Genomic DNA, 25396 nt, shown 5'->3' on the forward strand with positions numbered 1-25396 from the left:
TGCATAACCAATCAAATCACAGATTCTCCTAATTTTCTTTGGTGTTACAAATCTAAACTTTGAGGTCGAGGGTGTCAAGGGTGAGACATCCTGCCTTCTCCTTGACCTGACTGCACCTACAGTATGACCTGCAGAACGGGTATCAATGACATGAAGATTTCCTCTTGAGATTCAGTGACGTACTACACTTGTTGTGTTATTACACATTGGACCATGTGTAGGAGAGAACGCCACAAAGATAATCTATCTGTTGCAGAAACATTTCTTATATTCACTATTAGGTCATGCCCTACTGTCATATCATGTTATTCACTCTTGGCCTTATGATATGTTCTGTCAATCTGAATATTATAGAGTCAAGATGCCATGGCACGCAGGCCTGGTATTTATTGTTATTAGTACAGCTTGTGATTATGACACAAGGTCCTCTCTTATCTTTGTATAAAGCTATGCTCTGCTCCTTGCCTTTAGCCAGAGAACTACTTGACCACCGACCTGAGTGTTTAACCTCTTAAACCCTATACTTATTTGACCGGGAGCACCCCAGGGCTCTTTTCTAGGCCCCCTCCCGTTTTCGCTCTACACTAAATAACTATTATGAGGGAAATGGGGAGTTTTTTTTCCGAGACTCATCGCTAATGTCAGAGCAAGGACCAGAGATCGGCCCAAACGAAGACCAGAGATTTATCATGAATGATGCAAGTTCCTGTTAGGAAACATTACAGGAAGCAGGGGATGACCTTTGAAGACTGGTTGTAGGGGCTTCAGGGACTGAGTACAGTATGCTAACTGCAGTTATCACTACATGCACAACGTCAACAGGAAGAGACAAGATGAGCTGCACTCTCACAATTTCCAGTTTCTCAATGTGCAAATGCATTTGGACTAAGAGAACATACTGTATGGTCCCCCAAAGCACTGGCACATTAGACTGTTATGCTTGAACGAACGGACAAACATAACGCACGCACGCACACACACACACACACACACACACACCATCTCTATATCTGCTGGCATAACATAAGCAGAAATGGAAATATTTATCTACCATATGACCTAGAAAAATAAAGAATAATAAACATTAAAATCAAGGAAAAACAAAGAAAGCAAAGAAAAGCATCACAATGAAAAAGCAAATCACAGAAAGGGTTTTTCTTAGAAAGCCACTTACTCTCCTAGGCTTGGTTCACAAAAGACGGAGGCAGTGGGGGTGGGGGTTTTGGGGGGTGGGGTGAGAAAAGAGCATTTTTTCAGATGAGACCATGAACTGCGGCAGTTTCAGCAGCACGTATAAAACACCTCAATCATTAGACTGCTGAGATCAATTCAAACTCCAAATTCACTCAAATAGGAACATGGAAAATAGCAATTCATAGCAATGTGCATATCAATGTTCAGAGGAACTTCATTTATTTCACCACAAGTTGAACTTGAGATGGTTTGCTGAATTCTTTTCAATGGATATGTAGAGAAACACATTAGAAGAGATGGTGGCATTCAGCTTAAGTTATACACCAAGAAGCACTTAAAAGGGAAACTTCGCTGATTTTGAACCTAAACCCGTCGTTTCGCATCACCAGGCGTACGCAGCGTCTTTAGAATTACACAGAAGACATAGGGTATTTTTTCCCACACTATTATCTCCTCATCTCCTCATCAGAAAAATGGGATTTTGGTTCAAAATCAGTTAAGTTTCCCTTTAAGGTTAAGGTGAAGGGGAAAAAAGAGTTTAGAAGGCTTGCATTATTAACAATACAATAGTTTTCAAAAGCAGATTTATGAGAATAGAGCAGATTGTGGATTATGGATGATGTGACATGACACCTTGAAAGGTTGTAGAGAGCCTGGGGGCCGGTGCACGTGTGTGTGTGTGTGCGCGCGTGTGTGTGTGTGTGTGCGCGTGTGTGCACGTGTACGTGTAAGTGTAAGTGTGTGTGCGTGTGTGGTTGTGCGTGGCTGTGCATGTGTATGTGTGCGTGTGTGTGTTCTACCTCTTTCTGTTCCACCTGTAGTGCTGTTTTCAGGACATCTCTTAGCTGAGCGAGCTGCCTCCTCTCCTCATCCTGCACTTGCTTTATCTGTCATGAGGAAATGAAAACATAAAGGAGACATATTTGCCGGAACTGCTGATGTTCCCACAAAACAGTCACTTTCATTGTTTAGTGAAAGCTGAAGCTTCTGTGTGAATCCTCTCCTGCTGTTCAGATAGAGACAGTTGACAACTCTTTCTGCATCCCCTATTATATATAGTATGTCTTCAATTCTATCATTGTGTTGTACTTAAACACCTCAATCTGTCAACCTATTACTTGATGACTAGATGCTGGATTACTCAATGATTCTGTGTCTTGCTTTGGCAACTCTTGTGATGCCAAACATGCAAATCTTTTGAATTGAACTGAAGAGAATTATTGCGTTTCGTTTCAAGACAGCATGAGGAAAAAACAAGCAGTCTGTAGAAAAGGAAAGTCGTGCACTCACTGTGTGCATGTCTGTCGCCAATTTCTCTATGTAAGGCTTCAGGTTGTCCACCGCTTTCAGTCCATCCTGAAAGAAACTGTAAACAGGAAGTACATTAGTGCAGTGGTTCTGAACGTAGAGTCCGAGGACCCCCAGGGGTCCTTGAGGGGATTCTAAGGGGTCCTGAGCTAAATGACTGATATAGTTATATAGTATATAGTATAGTATATAGTATAGATATAGTATAGTTGGGGCGGCAGTGGCTCAGGGGTAGAGTGGCCGGGTAGGGTGAACTGGAAAACCGCAAGGTTCCCAGTTCGATCCCGGGCTGGGGCGCTCCCCTAGAGTTAGTGTCGAAGTGTCCTTGAGCAAGACGCTGAACCCCTAATTGCTCCCGATGAGCAGGTTGGTGCCTTGCATGGTTTCCTCCGCCATTGGTGTATGAATGTGTGTGTGAATGGGTTAATGGCACAATCAATGTAAAGCGCTTTGGATAAAAGCGCTATATAAAAAATGCACCATTTACCATTTACCACAGTTAGGAACAAAATTGACCTGTTAAGGTCTGCAACTCTCAAGAGTTAAATTAACACTGAGGATTTCAAATGGGGGTCCGTTGATTAATGCATATCTAACTGGGAGAATGACTGCATTAGTAAGTCCTGAGCAGTGTGTGTGTGTGTGTGTGTGTGTGTGTGTGTGTGTGTGTGTGTGTGTGTGTGTGTGTGTGTGTGTGTGTGTGTGCGTGCGTGCGTGTGCGTGCGTGTGTCTCTTACTTGCACTGTGCATGGAAGTACTTGATCAGGTTCTGCAGCAGGTCCACTCCCTTCTTGATCTTGATCTCGTTTACTTTGAGGAGATACTGTGAACGGAAGTTCAGTCAGAGGTCAAATTGCACTTCAAAAGGTCATTATTTATGCACCATCTGAAATGAATACAGCCCTGTAAGCACACACTACACCATCACACTACAAAGTAAACTCTTTCAGGTACTTGGTGACAAATGTTAACACATCTTCAGTTATGACGGTCCCTGGCACTAAGTATTTTCAAATGGGGATCCGCGGCCAAATACATATCAATTTGGTGTCCTTGACGTAATTTGTGTTGTGACTCGTACTTCTTACAAAACGAAAAAATGCAAGGCTTCAGGCATCAGTCATGACTTTGACATCTTTATCGCCAATGAATGAACTTGTAGATCTGCTATTTTTGAAAAATCGTGATTTAAAAAAAACTTTTCCTTTGAACTCAAATCTTTGCTTCTGGGGGGGTCCCTGGAACAAAATATTTTGAAATGGGGGTCCAAGGCCAAATACATATCAGTTTCAAAGTTTGAGAACCACTGATATAGCAACATAGGTTATTTCAAAAAACAGTTAGGATTTAGAAGACATTTGTAGAATATATATTCATAGTTTTGCACAAATGTTCATGATTTAAAAAAAATAGCAGATATACAAGCTCATAGAGCAGCACCGATAGCCAAAGAAATCTAAAATGACAGAGCTGCGTTCCCACATTGAATGGATTAATATGCCGGTGTGCTACAAACCTCACACATTTGGAGCTGGAAAAACCTCCTCTCTTTCTCCATCTCCTCGGCGATCTCTGCCCCGCTGATCTCTGTCCGGATCATTCCGTGTTGCCTGGCGTGCTCCTTCTTCTCCTTCTCTATCTTGGTGCTGCGCAGGAAGTGACAAACACAGCCGTCAAAGTGTGTAACACTAATCACCATACCGTCGGTGGAACCACCGCTCTCACTCCCCTCACTCACACAGGTTTTGTATTACTACACTTTGTGAGGACATAAACATTTTAGGACGCATTTTGGTCCTGACAATGTCTCTTTCTCAAATTCTACTGTACTTGTGGGGACATTTGGCCCTCACAAGTATAGTAATACAAGTACACACACACAGTTATTATCACCCAGAAAACCAGGAAAACACGCACCAGGGGATGGCAGGGTCAGGGTGGGGAAGGGTACCATTCCATGCAAGAGGGCATTCTTCTCCAATATGCTGTTTTTTCCAGCAGCATATTCCCTACAAAAAGGATGCTGGGGTATCATTACACTTGATTTATACTCTGTTGCGCACCGGCGCCAGAAATAGACAATACAACGCAACACTTTGTGAGCTTTGTCGATCGGCTATTTTCGGTAGGCAACACTGGCGCGCAACACAGTATAAATCAGGCTTTAGAGCGCATCTGTGACTGCTAGCTATTGGGTCTTGGGTTCAGGTTTCTGTGCGCCCCGTTCATGCACTTCGCCACTGTGACTGTAACCTTGTGCCCGATTTATACTCACAACGCGCCATGCTGCGACGCATTGTGAGGTTGTAGATCTGCTACGACACCGGCGTGCAACGAAGTATGAATCAGGCTTAACCATACTGTCTGAGAGCAACAAGATGTTCAGCCATGTTCTCCAATGTCTGCTTGACCTGCTGCTATAGGCTCAGTAGAAGTCGAGATGAGTCGGGCTCGTTCAAAAACGGAAGCAGAAACTGAACAAAGAAGCGGGTGTTCAAGCCCCTGACGAAAGTGGTGTGAATGCATGAGCAAGCTGTTGCTATTGATCCAATCATATAAAGGTTAATTTATGCTTTGCGTGCTGAACGGCGCGTTGCGTACCTCTGTTGCATACTCTTTCATTATATAGCAAATGTAACTATGTGGGTTTATTACCTCCACCGGTACATAAGAGAACACGTTATTCCGAAAGCCTATTGTTTGTATTGTCACCCATGATGTCACACCACTTTGACAGAATAAAAAGAAAAATCACTTGGAAGTCTCCATTCTCTCTTACGTCAACATATTTTTTACATTTTTCAATGACCGTCTTCTGTTCAAAAGTCACATTATATTAAGCTACAGTTAAGTCAGCATCCTCAGCCCTGGAAGCAGTAACCCATTAAGACCTGAGGCCGATTCTACAAATGTCTTCTAAATCCTAACGGTTTTCTGCAAAGCTTATGTTGCTGTATCAGTGGTGCTCAAAACCTTTTCATGTCAGGGACCCCAAACATTATATGGATTTAACCGCGGACCCCCGTCTAAAAATATTTTGGTCCAGGGACTCCAGAAGCAAAGATTTGAGTAAAAAGAAATTGCTTTAAAAGAATATATATATATTCAAAGATTTGCAGAAATTCTCATGATTGTTCTAAATTAGCAGATCTATACAAGCTCGTAGCACTGCACGAAGTGACGCTCTACGAGCTTGTAGATCTGCTCATTCTGAATAGCCATTTTTAAGTATCAAATAATGCTTTTTAGCTCAAATTTACAATGACTCGGATGCTTTCCGGTTTTAAGCATGATCAGATATCAACTAAGAGAGAGATCTTTGTCAGCTAGACTTTTCAAGAGTTTTTCAACAGACTTTGTGGTTCATAGCCTTCAAGCACGTCAGTTCAGGAAGTCAATTTGAAAATAAATAAATGAGACAAAAATACTTGGCACTAAATGTCCCTCATCTCAGTTAACAGAACAATGCATTCAACACGCTTCCTGAAAAGATGGCATTGACAGTGATTTGACCTCGGCCCATGGCAGACACAGCGATGGAAAATAGAACTCAGAAGCTGGAAAGGAGAGCCACACAGAGAGCTCGCAAACCGGTTTCGGGCAGATGGGGTGAAGAGCTGCGTTAAGAGCCAAATATTCTCATCTCTCTCTCTCTGCCTGCGAACATGAAAGAGGCCTGTTATTGTGTCGACAGACAGCAGGGAGATACATGACCACAGGACCGATCAGCTACGATCAGAGGATCCTGGAGTGGACGAGGAGAAGAGTATGATGGGGGTATATAGGAGTGTTTTTCAACCAGGCAGACAACTGGGCTCCATTGATAGAAGACGGAGGCCATCAATGGAGTCAAATCATAGCGGAGGAGAGAAGGGGAGGTGGGGGGCGGGGGGATTGGGTCAGGAACAGTCACATAGCATCCGGCTTAACTCTCCGTGTCAGTACAAAGTCAGTACTGTCTCGTCGGATTGGTTTGGAGAAGAAAATGCATTACCCTTTCAGTAAAGAATGTCCTTTGCAGCTTGTAAAATATATAAGAGCGCTATAAACTTTCATGTATCATTTGCATGCACAAACACCAGGGCAGGTTAATGGGAGTGAAGGTGTAGAGGTGGCTGGATACGTACACGTTTTACAGGGGAGAGTAGAGGGGGGGGGGGGGGGGGGGGGTTAGTGAAGCACAGACACATATCGCATGTTTCCTTCCCACATACCAACTCACAAATATGGTCAGTGGTGTAAAGTAACTAAGTACATTTACTCAAGTACTGCACTTAAGCACGATTTTGAGGTACTTTTACTTTACTGGAGTATTTTCAATTGTCTATACTTTCACTTCTACTCCACTACATCTCACAGGCAAATATTGTACTTCTACTCCACTACAATTATTTGAAAAATGCAGTTACTAGTTACTTTGCAGATATAACTTATTACATTATGAAACATACATTAACCACTTTAGCTCTGTTTTATACCTAGGCTATTTGAAAATAGCCGATCTAAAAGCTCACAACACAACGCGTCGCATCGCGTCGCGTTGTGAGCTTGTAGATCTGCTATTTTCAAACATTTTAGTACTTTCACTTTTGGTGCTTCAAGTACATTTTGATACCAATACTTTTGTACTTTTACTCAAGTAAATTTTGAATTCCAGACTTTTACTTGTAGCAGAGTACTTCTACATTGCAGTATTGATACTTTAAGAACAACTTTTGAGTACTTCTACCACCACTGAATATGGTCTCACTAAAGATAGAGGATTTTAATTCTCCCTGTATCTACTGCAGACAGCCTGAGATAAGGGCAAACCACCCTAATGAAGATCGTATTTGCATATAACCTCATTAACATTTACTGCATTGCAGCAGTTGCACGATTCCAGCCAGTGGACAGGAATTCATATATTCTTATAATGACTTCTTATCTCTATGCGAACATTACCCAACAACTGATGAAAACAGATCATTTTAGAGATTCTTACACTTTTGTCTCGTAGTCCTTCCATGCTTTATCAAAAGGCTTTTTCAGGTCCTGTTAGAAGACAACAAGCAGAGCCGAATGAACATTTACAATTAGAAAAGGTAGAAATACAGATGTCAGGGAAACATAACAAAGCAAACATACTTGAACATCTAATAAATACACACTCAAAATGTCCTATTCTTTCAATAATTGCAGTGACACACATCACTGCCCCAGTCAACAATTACCTGGTCTTACAAAATTCATTGTCCAACTATTCCCATCCTAACTGTATGCAAAAGGTAGCAGAGTTGGCAGAAGTGGACTTTGCACCACTTTCTTTTTATGGTGGCATTGCCTTGTTTTCTACGTTGAGTCTAAATTGTTCGCATTCCAACGTCACATGACAGCACTTCTATTTCAGACGCTGTGGGAGTTCTATACGAGTGTAGTGACGTCCTGTCGCATCGACACATGATGCTATCGGACTTTCACGGCGTCGGAAAAGGACGCCTGGGGCACTTGGCCAAGCGGCCATATTTGGGCTGAGAATATGTTTTGCAACACTTCCCTTTCACAACAAAACCGAGCAGGCTACGGTCGATGTGTGTGTGCACGTGTGTGTGTGTCGGTGAATGTGTTCCATCTCAGAGTGAACCAGAAAGCCTTTATACAGAGTTTTGGACGGCTCTGTGTCCCCACAGCTGTCTCATGGAGGAGCTGACTGAGGTCATGGTGCAGCGTTTGGAAAAGTAAACAGGGAGCGTGTCATTGATTTCAACAATCATCATGTTTTTCCAATGGATGCTCTGGTGAGCAGCTACGCAGTCAAATCCTCAGTGTTCATTTAATCCATTTTGAACTCGGAGAGGGTTCAAATGATACCAAATGGACCCGTATTTGACGGTACACACCAATTTTTCCCTCATCACTACGGCAGTGCACTGAACAGCTGCCTCATTAAAATGCTTGATTAAACAACATCCCTGCCGCTGCGGTCCTGATTAAACAAGGATTAGAACAACACAAAAAGAGACATTACACTGTGCAATTGGCCGTGCCATTCCCCCCCACTTTCCAAAAAATGTCTGAGAATTAATTGCTATCCATCACCAGAGGCAGGGGGGTTCCAACAACACACTAGACTGGAAACAGGGAAGAAATTAAGTAGCATTTACTGATATAGCTGTGGCAATTAACTGACTGTTTGTTTGATAATTAAACAGTAAAATGTTATGTGCAAAAATCACCTGCTGCAACGTAGCTCTGAAATGAGCCATATGAGCCAGCCTTTTTAAAAATGCCACATTACCATAACCTAATGGAGTTCGGTTCGGTAGTGCTGAAATATGCCAGCCGCCATTTTAAACTATTATGATGAGTCATTAGAATGAATGATATGGGTCTGCCTGGAATCCATCCATCCATCCCCCCGCCGACAAAAGAGCACAGAGATAACACTCTGTGTTATCATTGGAAATGAAGAAGCATTCCACCCGCCTGAACTGCTTCGCCCTGCAGTTCTGTTCATGATTAAGAACAGTCCATAGCAGTACTTTTGTTCAGCGAGCCAGACAGTCTGTAGCTACAGTGTCATTGTCACAGCACCAGAAGGGATTGTGACCCGGTCTGTTGACCTCTACTTAAGCCATATTGGAGGGGAATGGCAAGGCTGTGCCGGTCAGAACCTTGGGACGGCGGTCTGATTCAAGAAGGTTCAAGGTTAAGGGTTGATGTGAATGAAAGACAGAGCCAGTACAGGGAAATGGAGGTCATACCAAGTGCAAATGGACTATTTGTGGGGAAATGAACCAAGTAATACAGCTGTGCAAATGTGCATGTTTGTAATGTACAAGCCAGTGCAAGGAAAGCTAAGTGCTATCTTCCATTAAACATATCAATAGCACTTGGGATGAAGGAGATATGGAGTCTTTTAGTTGTCCAAACCACAGCCCTGCAACAACGACCTGAGGGCAATAACTCAAATTCCCGTGGCATGATGGCAGTCCAATATAGAGTTAGCCCTCCTAAGGACCTGCCTTTGTAAATGTCCAAACACTCAGCATGACTTCCCCATGAAATATTGCTGGCCATTTTAATAAGACTTCCGTTCTTATTGGACAGATTAAGGTTAGGTCAGTGAACCAAATCAAGATGCACTCACTCAGTCTGAAGAGTGAAAATACCACGCAGAGAGAGAGAGAGAGAGAGACAGAGAGACAGAGAGACAGAGAGACAGAGACAGACAGACAGACAGACAGACAGACAGACAGACAGACAGAGGGGGTGAGAGAGAGAGAAGTAAAATACTATAAAAAGAAACATTCCGAAAAGCAAAGGGAAGGAATGATACAATGAATATAAATGAGAGAGACGATAAAAAATAAATAAGAGGGAGAGAGAGGAAATCGCTTAAATAATAGTCAGGGAGAGAAAATGGTGCAAAGATGGAGAGGGTCAGGGGAAGGAACTGTCAAAGTTAGGAAAATAGGTAGAAAATAGCTAAAAATACCAAAAAGTGGCCACGTCAGGTGAGTCAGAGCAGTGCACAGAACAGAAGGGTCTTACTGCTCCGCTTGCCTGTTTGTGTTTCCAGGCAGCGAGGAGGCAGTGGAACGAGGACTACTTTAGCCTAGATAATGGCCTCCATACACCGTTTAACACCCAGTAATATTACCTCCAGTGGTCTAAAGTAACTAAGTACATTTACTTAAGTACTGTACTCTACTGTACAACTAAATACACTTTTGAGGAATTTTTACTTTACTTGACGATGCATTGTGAACTTGTAGATCTGCTATTTTTATGCATTTTGAACTTGTGAAATGGGACATTCTGCATAATACTAGTCTACTGTCTACTTTTGGTACTTTAAGAACATTTTGATACCAATACTTTTGTACTTTTACTCAAGTAATTTTTGAATACCTTACTTCTACTTGTAACAGAGTATTTCTACATTGCAGTATTGATACTTTGACCTAAGTAAAACATTTGAGTACTTTTTCCACCACTGATTACCTCAGAAATCACACAACCACAATGATTCAACTTTTCTGTTCACATCCAAACCGGTACGCAACTTAACAAGCCAGCTGAGATTACCTTGATCCATCAAAGCACAGTTTGATCTGGATTATGTTTTCTTTTTTTTTTTATTGATTGAAAATAAACAGTTTGGATACATGGATCTTTGTTCTGCTTTTGGTTCAAACATTCCTTAGTTGAAACAGAGCTGGGTTGGATGCCAGAGTCGGTTAGCAGAGAAGGCCAATGTTACGGTCGGAATGTTACCAAACAGCATCACTCCCCCTGCACCTCCAACTTACTACTGGAACTCCTCCACTTCCTCCTGCTACTAATCCTATTAAGTCTTATCATATCCTAATGAAGGTGGTAGGGGAAGGGAGAGGCAGTATTTTCTGGTCCCCGGGGGGACAGGACATTTCTTCTACAGCAGGGGTCTTCAACAGGGGGTCCGGGACCCCTAGGGGGTCCTCAGAGTTACTACAGGGGGTCCCCCAAATCTTTGTGTGATAGGATTTTTTTTTTCATTAACCACTTGAACCCTAGCATCCCTTTTCTGAGGAGAACTTTAGCCCAAAAAAAAGGCGTTGTGAGCTTGTAGATCTGCTACTTTTGGCAAAGGGGTATAGGTGTAGAGCAAGAAAAAGAGCAGACCTAATTGAAAAAAAGGGAAAAAAAGTTATATCTCTCAGCTAGGGGGTCCCTGGCCTGAAAACGTTGAAGACCCCTGTTCTACAACTTCACCCAACTGATGGCTGCCCAGATGGCTCTGATGAGCCCACGGGGGGAGCCGTTTGGGGTTACGCGTCTTGCTCAGGGACAGAGACACTTTGTACACGTATAATGGGAGAGCCGGGGGCCGAGCCGGGGGTCGAACTGGCTACCTTACGATTCCCAGACGGCCTCTCTACCCTATCGGCTCCAGCCGCTGGTAGTGATGCAACGTGCCAGTTGCCATTTGAAACAATTATGATGAGTCATTAGAATGAATGATACGAGTCTGTCTCGGATCTATCTTTCCCCCCTTTTATCCCCCTCCTGACAGAGATAAAACTGTGTTATCACTGGAAATGATCCTACTAACCACTGTCTGCTTTTAATATTATTACTACCAACTGCTACTACTACTACTAATACAACCTGCTACTGCCACTACAATAAATCTCTCGACATGTTGTCTTATCATGAATGCCTGTGTGTAGCCTACTCGTGTATTTCTTACAGTGTTGTCATTACAACGAACAACTTTCTCTCTAATAGGATTTATTGTGCTTAAATAGAACTCCCTCAGAGAAAGAAAGATGACTCAGACACTTTTTCCTCTTTGGAACACAATAGGAGAACGCCAGTGTTTGGATCTTGGCTAAAACGCAGAGCAATGCATGGTCAGCATGGAGGAGTAAGTTAAGGGTTCAAGACTCGGTGAACAACAACAACTTTAAGACCTGCGTTCATTTGTGGTCAAAGAAAAAGAAAGATGTTCTGCAAAGCAAACGCATAACGGTGTGTTCCAGGTATTACACAAGCAGAGATTGTGTCACATATGAACACACATACACACAGCAGCACGCATACACGTGTGGAACATAGTGGTTTAGGTGATATGAGCCACAGTGGATTACACTTAAATGTTTTGACCTAAAACTAAGTATAGGGTTTAAGTTCCTTCCCTTTGTAGTACTGTAGGCTGACATCCAAGTGAGAGAATCAGGTGAACTTAAGAAGAATCCAAGGCACTACAGTACGTTCAGTTGAGTTTGAAAAGCCTTTATTTTGTCATGGCTTGCTTGGCAAAGTTCAAAGCGCAGATGACCAATGCGTTTCGGCTCTGGGGCCTTCATCAGGGTGAAGTTCACCTGATTCTCTCACTTGGATGTCAGCCTACTACAAAGGGAAGGAACTTAAATGTTTTGACCTACAATTGAACCCTCTCCAAAGGGCACCTGTTTCAGTTTCTGATAATTACGGACCCACGCAGCGCTTCCTCGTCTCTTATTGCAACCCTATACTTAGTTGGTTGGGGTCCCCCAGGGATCTATACTAGGTCCATTCCTTTTTCCTCTCAACACCACCACCTCTTCATCTTTTCACTGAGAATAGCCGATCTACAAGCTCACAACATGTCGCGATGCAACGTGTTGCGTGAGCTTATAGAGATCTGCAATTTTCTGCTGAATGTTTGTCGCCAGAATAGGGACACTAGGCTTCATGCGATTAAAAACACAGGAGTTAAGTGAGACAATATGCAGAGGAGGATGAGGGAATTAAGTCCACTGCAGGCTGACATCATCCCAGTGTCCATTCTGTAAATCCACTGATCCATTGTTGGCACAACTGTCTGGTGCACTCAGCACTTTCCCTTGCTTTACTTACAGAGAGAGTGTGTGTGTGTGTGTGTGTGTGTGTGTGTGTGTGTGTGTGTGTGTGTGTGTGTGTGTGTGTGTGTGTGTGTGTGTGTGTGTGTGTGTGTGTGTGTCCGGGTTCGAATGCGACCCATCTCGTCTCTCACGTCTCTCCTCCCTCTGTGCCCTTGGCTTCCTGTCATTGTACACTGTCCTATCTGAAATAAAGCATAAAACTGCACAAACCATTTCAATGAAGTGTATCAGTCACTGGAAGACCTCAGTAACTATTGTGTCCATCACCTAGCCCACATTAGAGGAAGTGTAGAACAAAATAGTCTGGGAATGGAAAATACATTCTAAATCACAACTCCATACTGAGCTGAAATGACTGGGATGAGACAAGGTGTTAAATGGTGGGGTTTTAGCCAAATAAGTCCCAGTGACAGGTTGGCTGCAGGGTGGTGGTATTTGTGTAATCACACAGCCACTAGTGTCCATATTGCCCACTGTTCCTTCATCAAACACTCACTAGAATACTCCTCCTGGAAAACGAACAATGGCCACCTGGAAGGCAATTAAATCCTTGTCAAATCAAATAATTGATGATGACAACAATGGCGGGAACACAATCGTGTTCATTATTAGAGATTAGTTCAGCCATTTATTCACTCCACGGGCTTAATCACTTAAGTCCTATTTTATACAAAAAAAAAAGAAAAAGAAACCTCACAACGCGTTGCATTGCGATGATCTTGTAGATCTGGTACACTTTGCACATTGAAAATGTTTTAACATTTTCAAATACGGTTGTTAAGTTGTTAATTCCACGGGGATGTGGAATTATTATATTTAGTCAAGCTTTTTTGACAGAATATAAAATGCATTTTCAATGGAGGTTGTGTTTCCTTCCAAATTTTTCATATTTATTTCTCGTATTCCTTTTCACGTCTTGTGGAATTCTTGTTCCTGCCCATATGTTTCTATACAGTATATGCTCCATTTCCCTGCCTCAGAACACTGCCTTCACATTAATCACTCTCTCCACATGTTTGCATCCATATTCATCCCTTTCACAGTGGGATGCAGTTTATTATTACTCGTATCTGTAAATGTATGTATGGTTTTGCACAGCTGGGGTTCTGCTGATTTATGCATGTGGCGAGGTGGCTATACGGTCACAGGGGGAAACAGGGTAACCATGGTAACATACCTTATTAGTGAGCTGGCTCAATCACATCAGGCCTGGTTGTTGCCCCCAGCCAATCACAAGGCTCAGCGGTGAGGGGTCAGAGGGCACGGCGGACAGTAATGAGTGCCGATTGGATTGCAGAGATGGTCGGACCGTGACCAAAGGATTTATTGACTGGCTGATTCACTGACTGACTGAATGCCTAGCTACTAGCTCACTACAGTACTGTAGGTATACAGTACTGGACCCAAGGCATCTGTGGGACAGTGATAGGAATGTATTTCATTTTTGTTCCAACTTATCAATTGCCAATTCCCCCATGTGCTGCAGACAACATCATGCCTCATTTGATACACATAGTCACCAGCTGCTTCTTCTCACCTGACAATGAGAAGTTCATCGGGCGAGCGCAACGGATGCAGAGGATTCATGCCATTTTCTCCAGTTCCCTGAAAGGGCACCCTGACCAACCAGTAGGAGTCACTAGTGCAGCGACAAGGAATCGACAAGGCCAATCGTGTTTGTACTCCAGGCCAAGCCTGAGGCTTCGAACCCAGGCCTCCACGGTGCTGGGTGAGTGTTTTACCTCTAAGCCAGCCGGACGCCCCAGATAGGTACTAATCTCAATCCTCACTATCTGACCAATTCTCTAACATGGTGTAACTTAAAGCCATTCACCGCTCTGTGTTAACGGTCACTCCTATTCAGGTGCTTTTGTGTTAGTCTTGTCTTAAGTTACAACTCAAGAGGAAGTTGTGTTTTGTTGCCTTACCCCTTTCACTCCCTTGAGGTCACCTTTCAGCAGGCTGTCCAGGGGAAACGTGATGATGTTGTTCATGTTCTGGAACTGGAAGAGAGGGGCAGAGAGACATAGAGAGATAGATAGAGGAGGAGAGAGAGTGTGAGATGGAGATACGGGCAGACAAAGGTTACGTCAGAGGACCTGGTACTGCCAGACCCCTAGTGGTTGCAATCTGAATGGCCGGGCTTCGCATGACATGTGTCCCTTTTATGCCCATGTATGGACAGACTTTTTTTGGGGACAGACTTTTTTTGGCTTGGTCCGGAGGACAAAGTGACAGACTTTTCTTTGGCTGGGGCCGGAGGACAAAGTGACCATGCCCATGTATGGACGAAACAGGTACAAAGCCTCATGTAAGCCCGACCCCTTGGGTCTGGCAACAATAAACTCAGGGTTGACGGATATTGCTGCAACACAATCCATTTTATCAATGCACGTGTGCGTGCACGTGTGCGGTCAAAAGGAAAAGGACAGGAGTTGGGGGAAAAGGGATTGTGTCACAAGTGCCTCAACATCCGTGTGACACTGTCGCTAAAACCCAACGAGTGACGTAAGACTTTCACCAATCAAAGAGTATTCAGAGTATACAAGTAATATTATACAACATTAATTTGGGTGCCTATAAAATATAATACTTTACAGTCCGGGGACAGCTACATAATAAAAAAAGGAAAAGAGGAACAGGACAGATGTTTAGATTTGGATCAATGTTAACCTCTCCCAAGTTTAACTATCCGAAGGACTTTGGATAAAGTACTTTACAAAAAATCCATAAAGATTTGGGAGATTACACCTTCACACCCACGTGTGGTGTGTGCTCATATTTCTGTGTTCGAAGGCCTTGAGAAAACACCAAGCCAAAAGTCTCAAGTCGGTGATCTCTATGTGAGTCGGTTTAATCCCCCACGGTGAGGCAGCGCCTCTCACATGACCGCGTCAGATTTTTCTAATAAAACCTTGGGGATGTGTCAAACCTGGCTTTGATAGGGCCGGAAGAAGGCTAAATTAGAACCAGTACATACTGTATGTGGTGTTGCAGTGGCACTTTGGTCCGTAGCCATGGAAAACTGGAGCTCCCCCAGAGAGCTCCAGGTTCCAATTGGAGGCTCTGTGTGTGTGTGTGTGTGTGTGTGTGTGTGTGTGTGTGTGTGTGTGTGTGTGTGTGTGTGTGTGTGTGTGTGTGTGTGTGTGTGTGTGTGTGTGTGTGTGTGTGTGTGTGTGTGTGTGTGTGTGTGTGTGTGTGTGTGAGAACACACACTCACAGCAAAACCCAGTGGGGGGGATAGAGACAATTAGGGACAGGATGGAACACTTTCTCTGTCCCGGGGGATTCCACATGCACACATATGTGCACATGCACACCCACCCACCCACCCACCCACACACAGCACTCACCAGATTTTTGAACAGTGCAGTGAGCTCCTTGGTGAAGACAGAGAACTTGAGGAAGGCTGATCCCAGGTCAGGATCATCTCTGTACATACAGTTCTCTCCAAACTTCTCCAGGGCCTGCGTGTACTGCTCCTCATTCTCCACGTGGGCTGTTATGTGGACACACACACACACACACACACACACACACACACACACACACACACACACACACATACACAAATGTAATTTTCGACAGGAACACAAAGGGAATCAAGGTCTCTCTTTTTTTTTACAAGTCAAAAGTCAATCAGTCACTGTCACTGAACATGAATAATAAAGAGGGCCTTTGTACAAAGATCCACATTGAATCTCTCGAACCCTGTTCCGTCCCCCAGCAATGTGTGTAGGAATGAAGAGCAGACAGATGGGTCAAGAGTAGCAGAAAACCTATTAATGAAACTGAGGCGATCAAGATCTGAGACCCTGTTTAAACCAGTGGTTCCCCAATATTATCATGTGAGGGATGTATTTGGCCACGGACACCCATTTGAAAAGATTTTGTATCAGGGACCACCATAAGAAAATAAAGATTCATCAACATTTGTACAAGTTCACAACACGTATCGCACTTTGTAGATCGGCTATAAAATAAAATGGGGCTTGGGTGTCTAAACTGTTCCTCATTTTGCTAGGGACCACCTGGAACCCCTCAAGGACCCCTAGGGTTCTCCGGACCCCATTTGAGAAACAGTGATCTGTACTACACATACTGTATAGACGAAAAGAGAAATTCCATGTTGGTTGCATTCAGTAACATAGCTTATAAACTATGTCATAAATAAATTGCACAAGAAACTGTGCTTAATGCAAAAAAAACATCAAAACCCATCACAGTAAGAGAGCATGGCGAATGGAGGCTTCTCCATCAGTTGCTAGCACTGCAGGCAAGAGATAGAAGCTGACCTACAGCGGTGCCTGCTGCATTTTCACTATGAAAGGAACCGTTTCAGAAACTGCTGACCAAAGGTTAAAAGCAATATACAGTTCTATAGCAACAGCGTTATCATTCAGACTCAGCTGTTCAGCTGATCACTAAAGATTCCAAGCCCTGCTGTGGCATTTCCACTGGCTGTGTGATTAGATGCATGCGGCTAAAAGGCTCATTTATGCTCAATATTAAATATACGGATGGAACCTTCTATCCATACTCTGCTTTCATTTTGTGCATATGTGTGCACGTTTTCGCAAAGCTTACAGACACAGACGAATCAGTGCCAAAGGAAATTGTGGGGGCTGCACTGCCCCCACGATATTCAATCACTTGGAACTAGGCTACATCTATTTTGAGCAAGATTTTCATAAATTTCTCTCACTGGTGATACTAGTGAAAGGAATTCTCTGTGTAATACTACAACTCTGTTGCAATGTACTTAATAGCCACACAGACCACAATGCTGTCTCTGCTTTTACCTCATCACGACCTCAACTTCCGCCATGTTTGTTGTCTGAAAACGTCCCTGAACTTCCCTTTAATGGACGTGTTCTGCGAACACGGGGGCAAATGCAAGCGATATATGATCGTTTGAAACAGACGTATTTATTTTTATATGTAAATAAATGAGCCTCCAACCTGTGATTTGTGACAGCTTAAGCCTGACTTTATCTCCCAGGTCCTACTCCTAAGATTCTGCCTGTGGAGCAGCACAAATCGACCATACACCTCGTACCGTAGGTCAACGGTTCTCAAAGTGGGGTCTGGGGTCCTTGAGGGGGTTCCAGGAGGTCCCCAGCAAAATGATTGATAGTGAGGAACACGGTCTGTAACTCTGAGACTGTACAAATGGAACCAAATGGACCCTTACTTCTCAAAGGTTATGGGGATCCATATGGCCTGATGCACCCCAAACTGGGGGTCCTTGAAATTAAAAGGTTCGAGAACCACTGCCATAAATACATGTCAAAGTATATATATAAATGTAAATATGCATTAACTAGCGTGACATATGTTATGCAGCGTGTCAAGAATCCACTTAATTCACAGATAGGTTAGGCTAGCCGATTTCCTTTAATGCGCTAAACGCTACACTAGGCAGCAGATAACGGGCTGGTGTGGCAGAGCCCGGCATGGAGGCATGACGGAGCACGAGGGAATGTTACCATGACAACGGCTGGCCTTTCCCAAGAGAGAAGTGTCATGCAAGAGACATTTCCAGAGAAAGGGAGAAGGAGAGAATCACAAAGAGAGAGAGAAGAGAAGGGAGAGACAGAGAGAGAGAGAGAGGCATGCGCAGAGATGTGAAGACAGACTTCTACAGTAATACACCTGATGCTACGCCATGACTAAGCTTATTATCTCCTCTATCTCTCTGTCCTTTCTTCCTCTCCCTCGCTCACACACACACACACACACACACACACACACACACACACACACACACACACACACACACACACACACACACACACACACACACACACACACACACACACACACACACACACACACACACACACACACACACACACACACACACACACACACACACACACACACACGCGCACACACGCACACACGCACACACACACGCTCGCACGCACAGATAAAGTAGTCACAGAGGGTGGTTCATATAGATCGTAGTAGAGGATAAGCTCACGTCTGGAGCTCTGGGCCCAGAGATATCCATCATATTAAATAGGAGAAAGTTAAAAGCCACCGAGCCGCAACCTGTGCACCTCCTCTGACGGCACACGTCTGATCTGTGCCACAAAATAATACAGGACAGTGAATCTTTTCGGAGTCTCATTAACTCTGGGACAGGGCTGCACAATGACAGAATTGACTTGAACCACCGCCAATAAAACAAAGTGGATTCTTTTTCTTTTGTCATTCGATTCCACAAAGACAAATCCTCATTTGGATGAGAGTTTCACTGGACACAGCTCGAGGACATTTTGGAGACATATCGTCTTCTCTGCACACAGCTTCAGTTTCAAAGCAGACAGCTCCTTGCCACACACCCGGTGCCGACTGTTTACACATCAGCTCTGGCTGCTTTGTTGTGGCTCTGCTGGGGCGCCTGGCCAACAAGGCGGGGACCTCCTTTGTTGTTTTGAAGTGGCACATGAGAGCGCCGAGCGCTGCTATTCAAAGCTGACAAACACCGTACAACCCCTCGAGGCTGACGAGTGATGAGTGTGTGTGTGTGTGTGTGTGTGTGTTGGTTGTAACATGACCTAAACAGAGCACATATGCCTTATAAGTCTGGTTCGTTATATTCCAACACATCCCAGAGAGCGCGCCTTGAACCACAGAAAGGCTGTGTGATACGCTGGGTGGCTTCGCACAGCAACGTGGCAGACTAACAGCCCATAGAACATAAGTAAGAACGTATGTTTGACTCTCGTTGAAGTGTTAAATTTGGCTGACACTTGGCGACTGGTTGTTATCCATCCAGCCAACATCGTCTTAAGTTGTTGCCCATTAAAAGGCTCCTAAGTTTGTTGTATACGGGTTCAAGCTCTGTCTCTGCCACACTGAGATAAGATAAAATAAGATGGCCTCGCAGGGGGGAAATTGGTCAACAAATAATAGGACCTTATACAGGGAGACAAATGGGATGGATATCAATATTTCAGCTCTGTGAATGATGGTGAATGAATGTCTTCCCTTCAAGCGAGCATGACGGAACAATATTTAGTTCTGCTTCCAGAAAGGAGCATGAAAAAGCAGTGCGTTAGTAACTGGTAGCACAATCTGTGTGTGTGTGTGTGTGTGTGTGTGTGTGTGTGTGTGTGTGTGTGTGTGTGTGTGTGTGTGTGTGTGTGTGTGTGTGTGTGTGTGTGTGTGTGTGTGTGTGTGTGTGTGTGTGTGTCTGACTGACCGTCTGACTGACGTAAGTGTACGAGAGAGAGCAACAGGGAGAAAGAGAAAGAGTTGCCCCTTTGGAAGTCAGGATGAATTGGAGTGATACCGAGAAAAGGAAGTCTGACCTCAAGAAACAGCCCTGTGTTTACTGGAATTCAGGAGAAATGAGAGAGAAAGACCATGACGCATGCCAACACACACACACACACACACACACACACACACACACACACACACACACACAAACAATAAATATGCCCGTCAGACTGAAAGTAGTAGACAGTTAGCCAATCATTATCTGTGCCATGTCTCACTCACCACCACTCCCCCACAACCTTTTAGCCTGATTTATAGTTAGTTGCCAGTGTCTCGCACCAAAAAGAGCAGATTTACACGCTCACAACGTGTTGTGATCGTCTCTTTTGGCGCGATACAAGATGCGCAACTAAATATGAATCAGGCTTTTCTCTCCGTCTCTCTCTTAACTCAAAAATAGCAGATCTACAAGCTTGTAGCGTGGCTCCTCGGTGAGCTTGTATATCTGCTATTTTTTAATAGCCAAAGAAAAATTGTACCACCCTCAGACAGCTACAATCTTAACCACTTGAACCCCAGCATTCATACTCTGAGGTAAACATTAGAGGGTTTAAGTGGTTAAAAAGGAGAATAAATAAAGTTTCACAGTGTCTGCAGATGGACAATTGGACATTGAATTGGGATGGATGTTGGATATGAGGCCACACAGTGAGCTAACCATGGACCTTAAGCCAACAAGCTCATGATGGAAGCCCAGTGGTGGTACACACAGTGATAGAGAGGGACAGAGGAAGTTGAGACCAGGCTGCTATCTGGTGATTACACTGTGTGTGCGTGTGTGTGTGTGTGTGTGTGTGTGTGTGTGTGTGTGTGTGTGTGTGTGTGTGTGTGTGTGTGTGTGTGTGTGTGTGTGTGTGTGTGTGTGTGTGTACATGTGGGGGGGTGGGGGCAAGAGAGAGAGACCGACGGACGGAAGAAACTGGAATAACAGCAGTTAGATAATCCCCAGCAGGGGCCAGAGAGCTGTTTGTCTGTCTGAAGATGTGCGTGTGCGAGCGCGCGTGTGCGTGTGCGTGTGTGTGTGTGTGTGTGTGTGTGTGTGGAGATGGAGAGAGACAAACAAACAAACAGACAGAAATGGTGTGTGATTAATGGGACATTGGTATTAGATGGACAGACAGTAAGTAGACTGTTCTCTCTATGAGCTCCTGTCCTCATTTATTGTGTGCTCAATCTCTGCATCTTTCCATTTTCTTATCTCTCTCTCTCTCCGTGTTTTCAGGGAGAGAGGAAGTGTGAGAGAGAGCGAGAGAGAGAGAGAGAGAGAGAGAGAACAAAAGCAGAGTAGATACCACTGAATCCGGGGTTGTGTTGATGGGAAATGTGTGTGCAGCTGAACGCTGCATAATTCACCAACCACCATCCAGGAGGACCCAGCCTGGCTCTGGCTCAGCGCAAAAAACACATAAAATTCACAGTGTTCATTTACCACTGAAAGTCTAAAAAACTACCCTTACGGGTTAACTTTTACATCTTTAGTTCAGAGTGAAATGAACAAAATGTGTTTGATTTGAGAGTCAAATGAACACTTTGGATTTAGCTGTGAACTGTGAGCCTGTATAGGTGCATTGTGTTTTCAGTATAAGTATACAGAGAACACAATGTACTCCCAGTGCCTTCACTGGTCATTATGCATTCTAGCAACACTGGAACAAGACAAGCTCTCCCAGACTTCGCTTCCCCTCCCTCGCCCATCTCTACCTGCCTCCCCTTATCTTCCCATACTTATTTCCATCTCTCTCCTCCATCACGTTCTCCGTCTGCAGCTCCCTCCCTTCATCCGTGTACCTGTTCCACCCTCTCCAGTGGCATGACTGGCATCTCATCACTACCTCCCCCCACCATCTGACAGCTTAACCACTTTAGCCCTGGTATGCCCCCATCTTTGTCCATCCTATCCTATATCCAAACTGCCTTGTGGGTGGATGGTGGGAGGACTTTACAAACGTAACTGGACATCGTTTGGTGACCACTGCTCAGATCAGCGCAATATAGGACTAGATTTGAAGGCCGCGTAGCCGCCTGAAAATCGAGTTTTCTAAAAGAGCGTAAATAGCTGATCTACAAGACACGTTGTGAGCTTGTAGATCGGGTATTTGTATTACTCCGTCCTACACCAAAACACAGAATATAGGTCTTAACCCACTAAGACCTGGAGAAGCATCTGTGTCACTTTTTGATTTGAGCTGAAAAAATATTATTGTTTTACACTTTGGCTATTCAAAAATAGCAGATATACAAGCTCGTAGTGCGGCACCGAGTGCCGCGCTACGAGCTTGTAGATCTGCTATTTTTGAAAAATCTTGAACATTTGTGCAAATCTTTGAATATATTGTTTTAAAGCGAACATTTGTAACTCAAATCTTTGCTTCTGGGGGTCCCTGGAACAAAATATTTTGAGATGGGGGTCAGTGGCCAAATACATCTAAGTTTAGGGGTCCTTGACATGAAAAAGTTTGAGCACCACTGATATAGAAACAATTGTTTTTTCAGAATACTGTTGGGATTTAGGAGACATTTGTAGAATCGGCTTGGGTTAAGGAATATCCAGCAATGTATTGAGCCAGTCAGCCCGCCAACTTGTCTTGTCGGTTCTCTTGAGTAATGTTGCAGTCAGCAGCACCCTGTAATGTGTCCCATTACTGTGGTTCCTGAGGCAGATGAAAGCTTAGCCTAGACTCACTCTAACACACAGACAGCACAGATCCGTCTTCTAGAGTGCTTCCACGAGGGGCAGTAATTCATGGAAGCTGTGCAGTTTCTTTTGCGATATCCTATTCAACTGTGTCTGTTGAATAGGATATTCATTGCTTATTGGTTTCTTTTTACACTTATCTTCATATTATTTTTCACTTTGTGTTTTAATATTTGTCTTTCATCGCCATGTATTATCACTTCTGCATTTTAGCCCTGCAAAGAAATTAACCCATTATCAATCTAGTTATTCTTTATGTCCAGTGAGAGAAGGTAGAGAGAGTTGTAATTTCTTCAATTAAATACTTAAATACCCAACTGAAGTGGTATAGAAATAAAGCATGTAATATTCTACATTGACGTCCATTGACTTAAATTAGCAGTTTTCCATTAGTGGTAATGAGCTTATTGGCTACTTCTTGAGAAGCCTGGGCCAGTCTGCCAAAATTGGCAATGTAGTATGAACTCACTGGTCCTCTGTCTGTCTGTCTGTCTGTCTTTCCAGCTAATTGGCTGGCTGCCTGTTTACATCCTGCCTGCTTAACTCTAGAGGACAATATGTACAGCATGTCTGTTTCCTTGGCACTGTTTGTTCATCAATGTAAATATAAATCAAATCTTAATGTTAGTAGACTGTCAGGAGTCTTCAGGAGTCTTGTGGCAAGTATTTTATTATGTTATACCAAAAGCAGATTAAACATTCTTTGGCCTTCTCTCCTAATCCATGCATTACAGTAAGAATAACTATGTTTAATTTCCACACAAATAATTTGCAGTTTTTTTTTATGAACCACTCAAACCCTATACACTTTTACATTAACAGGGGCCCCCTAGGGTTCTGTACTAGCCCTTCCTTTTTCCCTCTACACCACATATGTCCGCATAATGTGTTCAGCATAGTGCAGACTATTGTGTAAAGTGTATAGTACTGTTGTATACTTCTTGTTCATTACTGATGGTGTTTTTTTGTGATGTGATGTTTGTGATAAGACTATGACATTTAATTTGTACCATCATATGTAGGACAACACACATAGAGACATGTTTTCTGTCTGTCTCTCAAGCTTTGTCTCTCTGTCATCATGACCTACACTAACTAACAGTCCCTGAAACGTACGGGCCAAAAGGACACAAGGCAGATAGCTTATTGATTGTATTCAAAACAGAAGAGGTCTTCCTAAATGGCTGTAGATAAGAGTTAATATAAGCTGGTGACAGCCTCGCTTAAAAAGAATGCCCCTAAGTGCAACGTGAGGCACAAACAGTGTCATCCCCAAGGACAGAACGCTGTCTGTTGTTTCTACTCTAAACAACACAAGATCAAATCTGGATCAGTTGGAGAATAGATGCCCTTCTATTTAAACCTAGATAAGGAAGTTTGTCTATTCTCAAGCAGATGAAACAAACCCAGCGGCTAACCTCACCGGTTCAACAAAGGCATTTTGTGTTTGATAGCCAATGAATACATGGGCTAACAAAATGTACACACACACAAAATGTATTGTTTTACAATGAAAGAGAGGCTCCGTATCATATTGCAACCAGGAAGAGAGGAACGCGATATTTGCTCCATGCTTCAGCACACCATGTAATGGCAAGTGAAAGTATGAATGTGACTAGAGCGATGAATGTACGCGTGTGCATGCGGTGCACATCCATTGCACGCACGCATGCACACCGTGTACCATTCCCCAGCTGTTTCTCCAGGGGTCTGGATCAGACAGCTGTCCCCCCGGCCTGGACAGAGCCTGCACTGTTCCCAGAAAAGACATGCTCAGCACATTGTTTAGAGAGGGTTGAGCCTGCCACGCACGCACGCACGCACGCACGCACGCACGCACGCACGCACACACACACACACACACACACACACACACACACACACACACACACACACACACACACACACACACACACACACACACACACACACACACACACACACACACACACACACACACACACACACACACACACACACACACACACACACACACACACACACAGTAATGCAGGCTAAACAAAAGGACCTGGAAACATCGGGCACTGTCACACAAGCATGTGTGTGCGCGTGCACACACACACACGCGCGTAAGAATACTACTACAGAAATGTCTATGTAATTAGTCACAGTCTCAGTAGTAAAGGCTCTATTTGGTGGCCTTATTATCATACCACGATAAATCAAAGTCCAGCCATGTTAGTGACGTATTGAATGAATGGATCAACGTCTTGCTGACACTAACGTGACGAGAGGACTTACCCAGACCAGACGTGTAGATGGCCTTCACAGACTTCTTCATCTTGTACAGAACACTGCGGTCTACATCTAGAGCCTGGAAAGAGACAAAAAGGCAGAGAGAGAGAAAGGGGAAGGGAGGGAGAGAGAGAGGCACAGAGTTCAAGGTTAGGTCACAGGTTTTCACAAAAAAAAACGACATGCAAATCTGCGTTGATTACGTTCATATGTTTTGTTGTAAATGGTGAGGTAGTTATTTGAGATCAGACTAAAACAGCTCTAGGCCACAAACTGTTAC

General features: G+C 43.8%; 1 protein-coding gene across 2 annotated transcripts in view; it reads right to left on the reverse strand.

The window, feature by feature from the left end:
- asap2a (ArfGAP with SH3 domain, ankyrin repeat and PH domain 2a) overlaps positions 1-25396 on the reverse strand; it is a 73136-nt gene that overhangs the window by 18619 nt on the left and 29121 nt on the right. For both annotated transcript variants that reach the window (XM_084043875.1, XM_084043874.1), the window contains exons 2-9: positions 25123-25195; positions 16226-16371; positions 14801-14875; positions 7487-7536; positions 4019-4148; positions 3240-3325; positions 2485-2560; positions 1995-2081 (exon numbers count right to left, since the gene is read on the reverse strand). In XM_084043875.1, the coding sequence (XP_083900001.1) occupies positions 1995-2081; positions 2485-2560; positions 3240-3325; positions 4019-4148; positions 7487-7536; positions 14801-14875; positions 16226-16371; positions 25123-25195 (723 nt within the window). The remainder of the gene's footprint in view (positions 1-1994; positions 2082-2484; positions 2561-3239; positions 3326-4018; positions 4149-7486; positions 7537-14800; positions 14876-16225; positions 16372-25122; positions 25196-25396) is intronic.

Source organism: Gymnoscopelus microlampas, assembly GCF_963454915.1.
Source record: "Gymnoscopelus microlampas genome assembly, chromosome: 20".
Classification (NCBI taxonomy): Eukaryota; Metazoa; Chordata; class Actinopteri; order Myctophiformes; family Myctophidae; genus Gymnoscopelus; species Gymnoscopelus microlampas.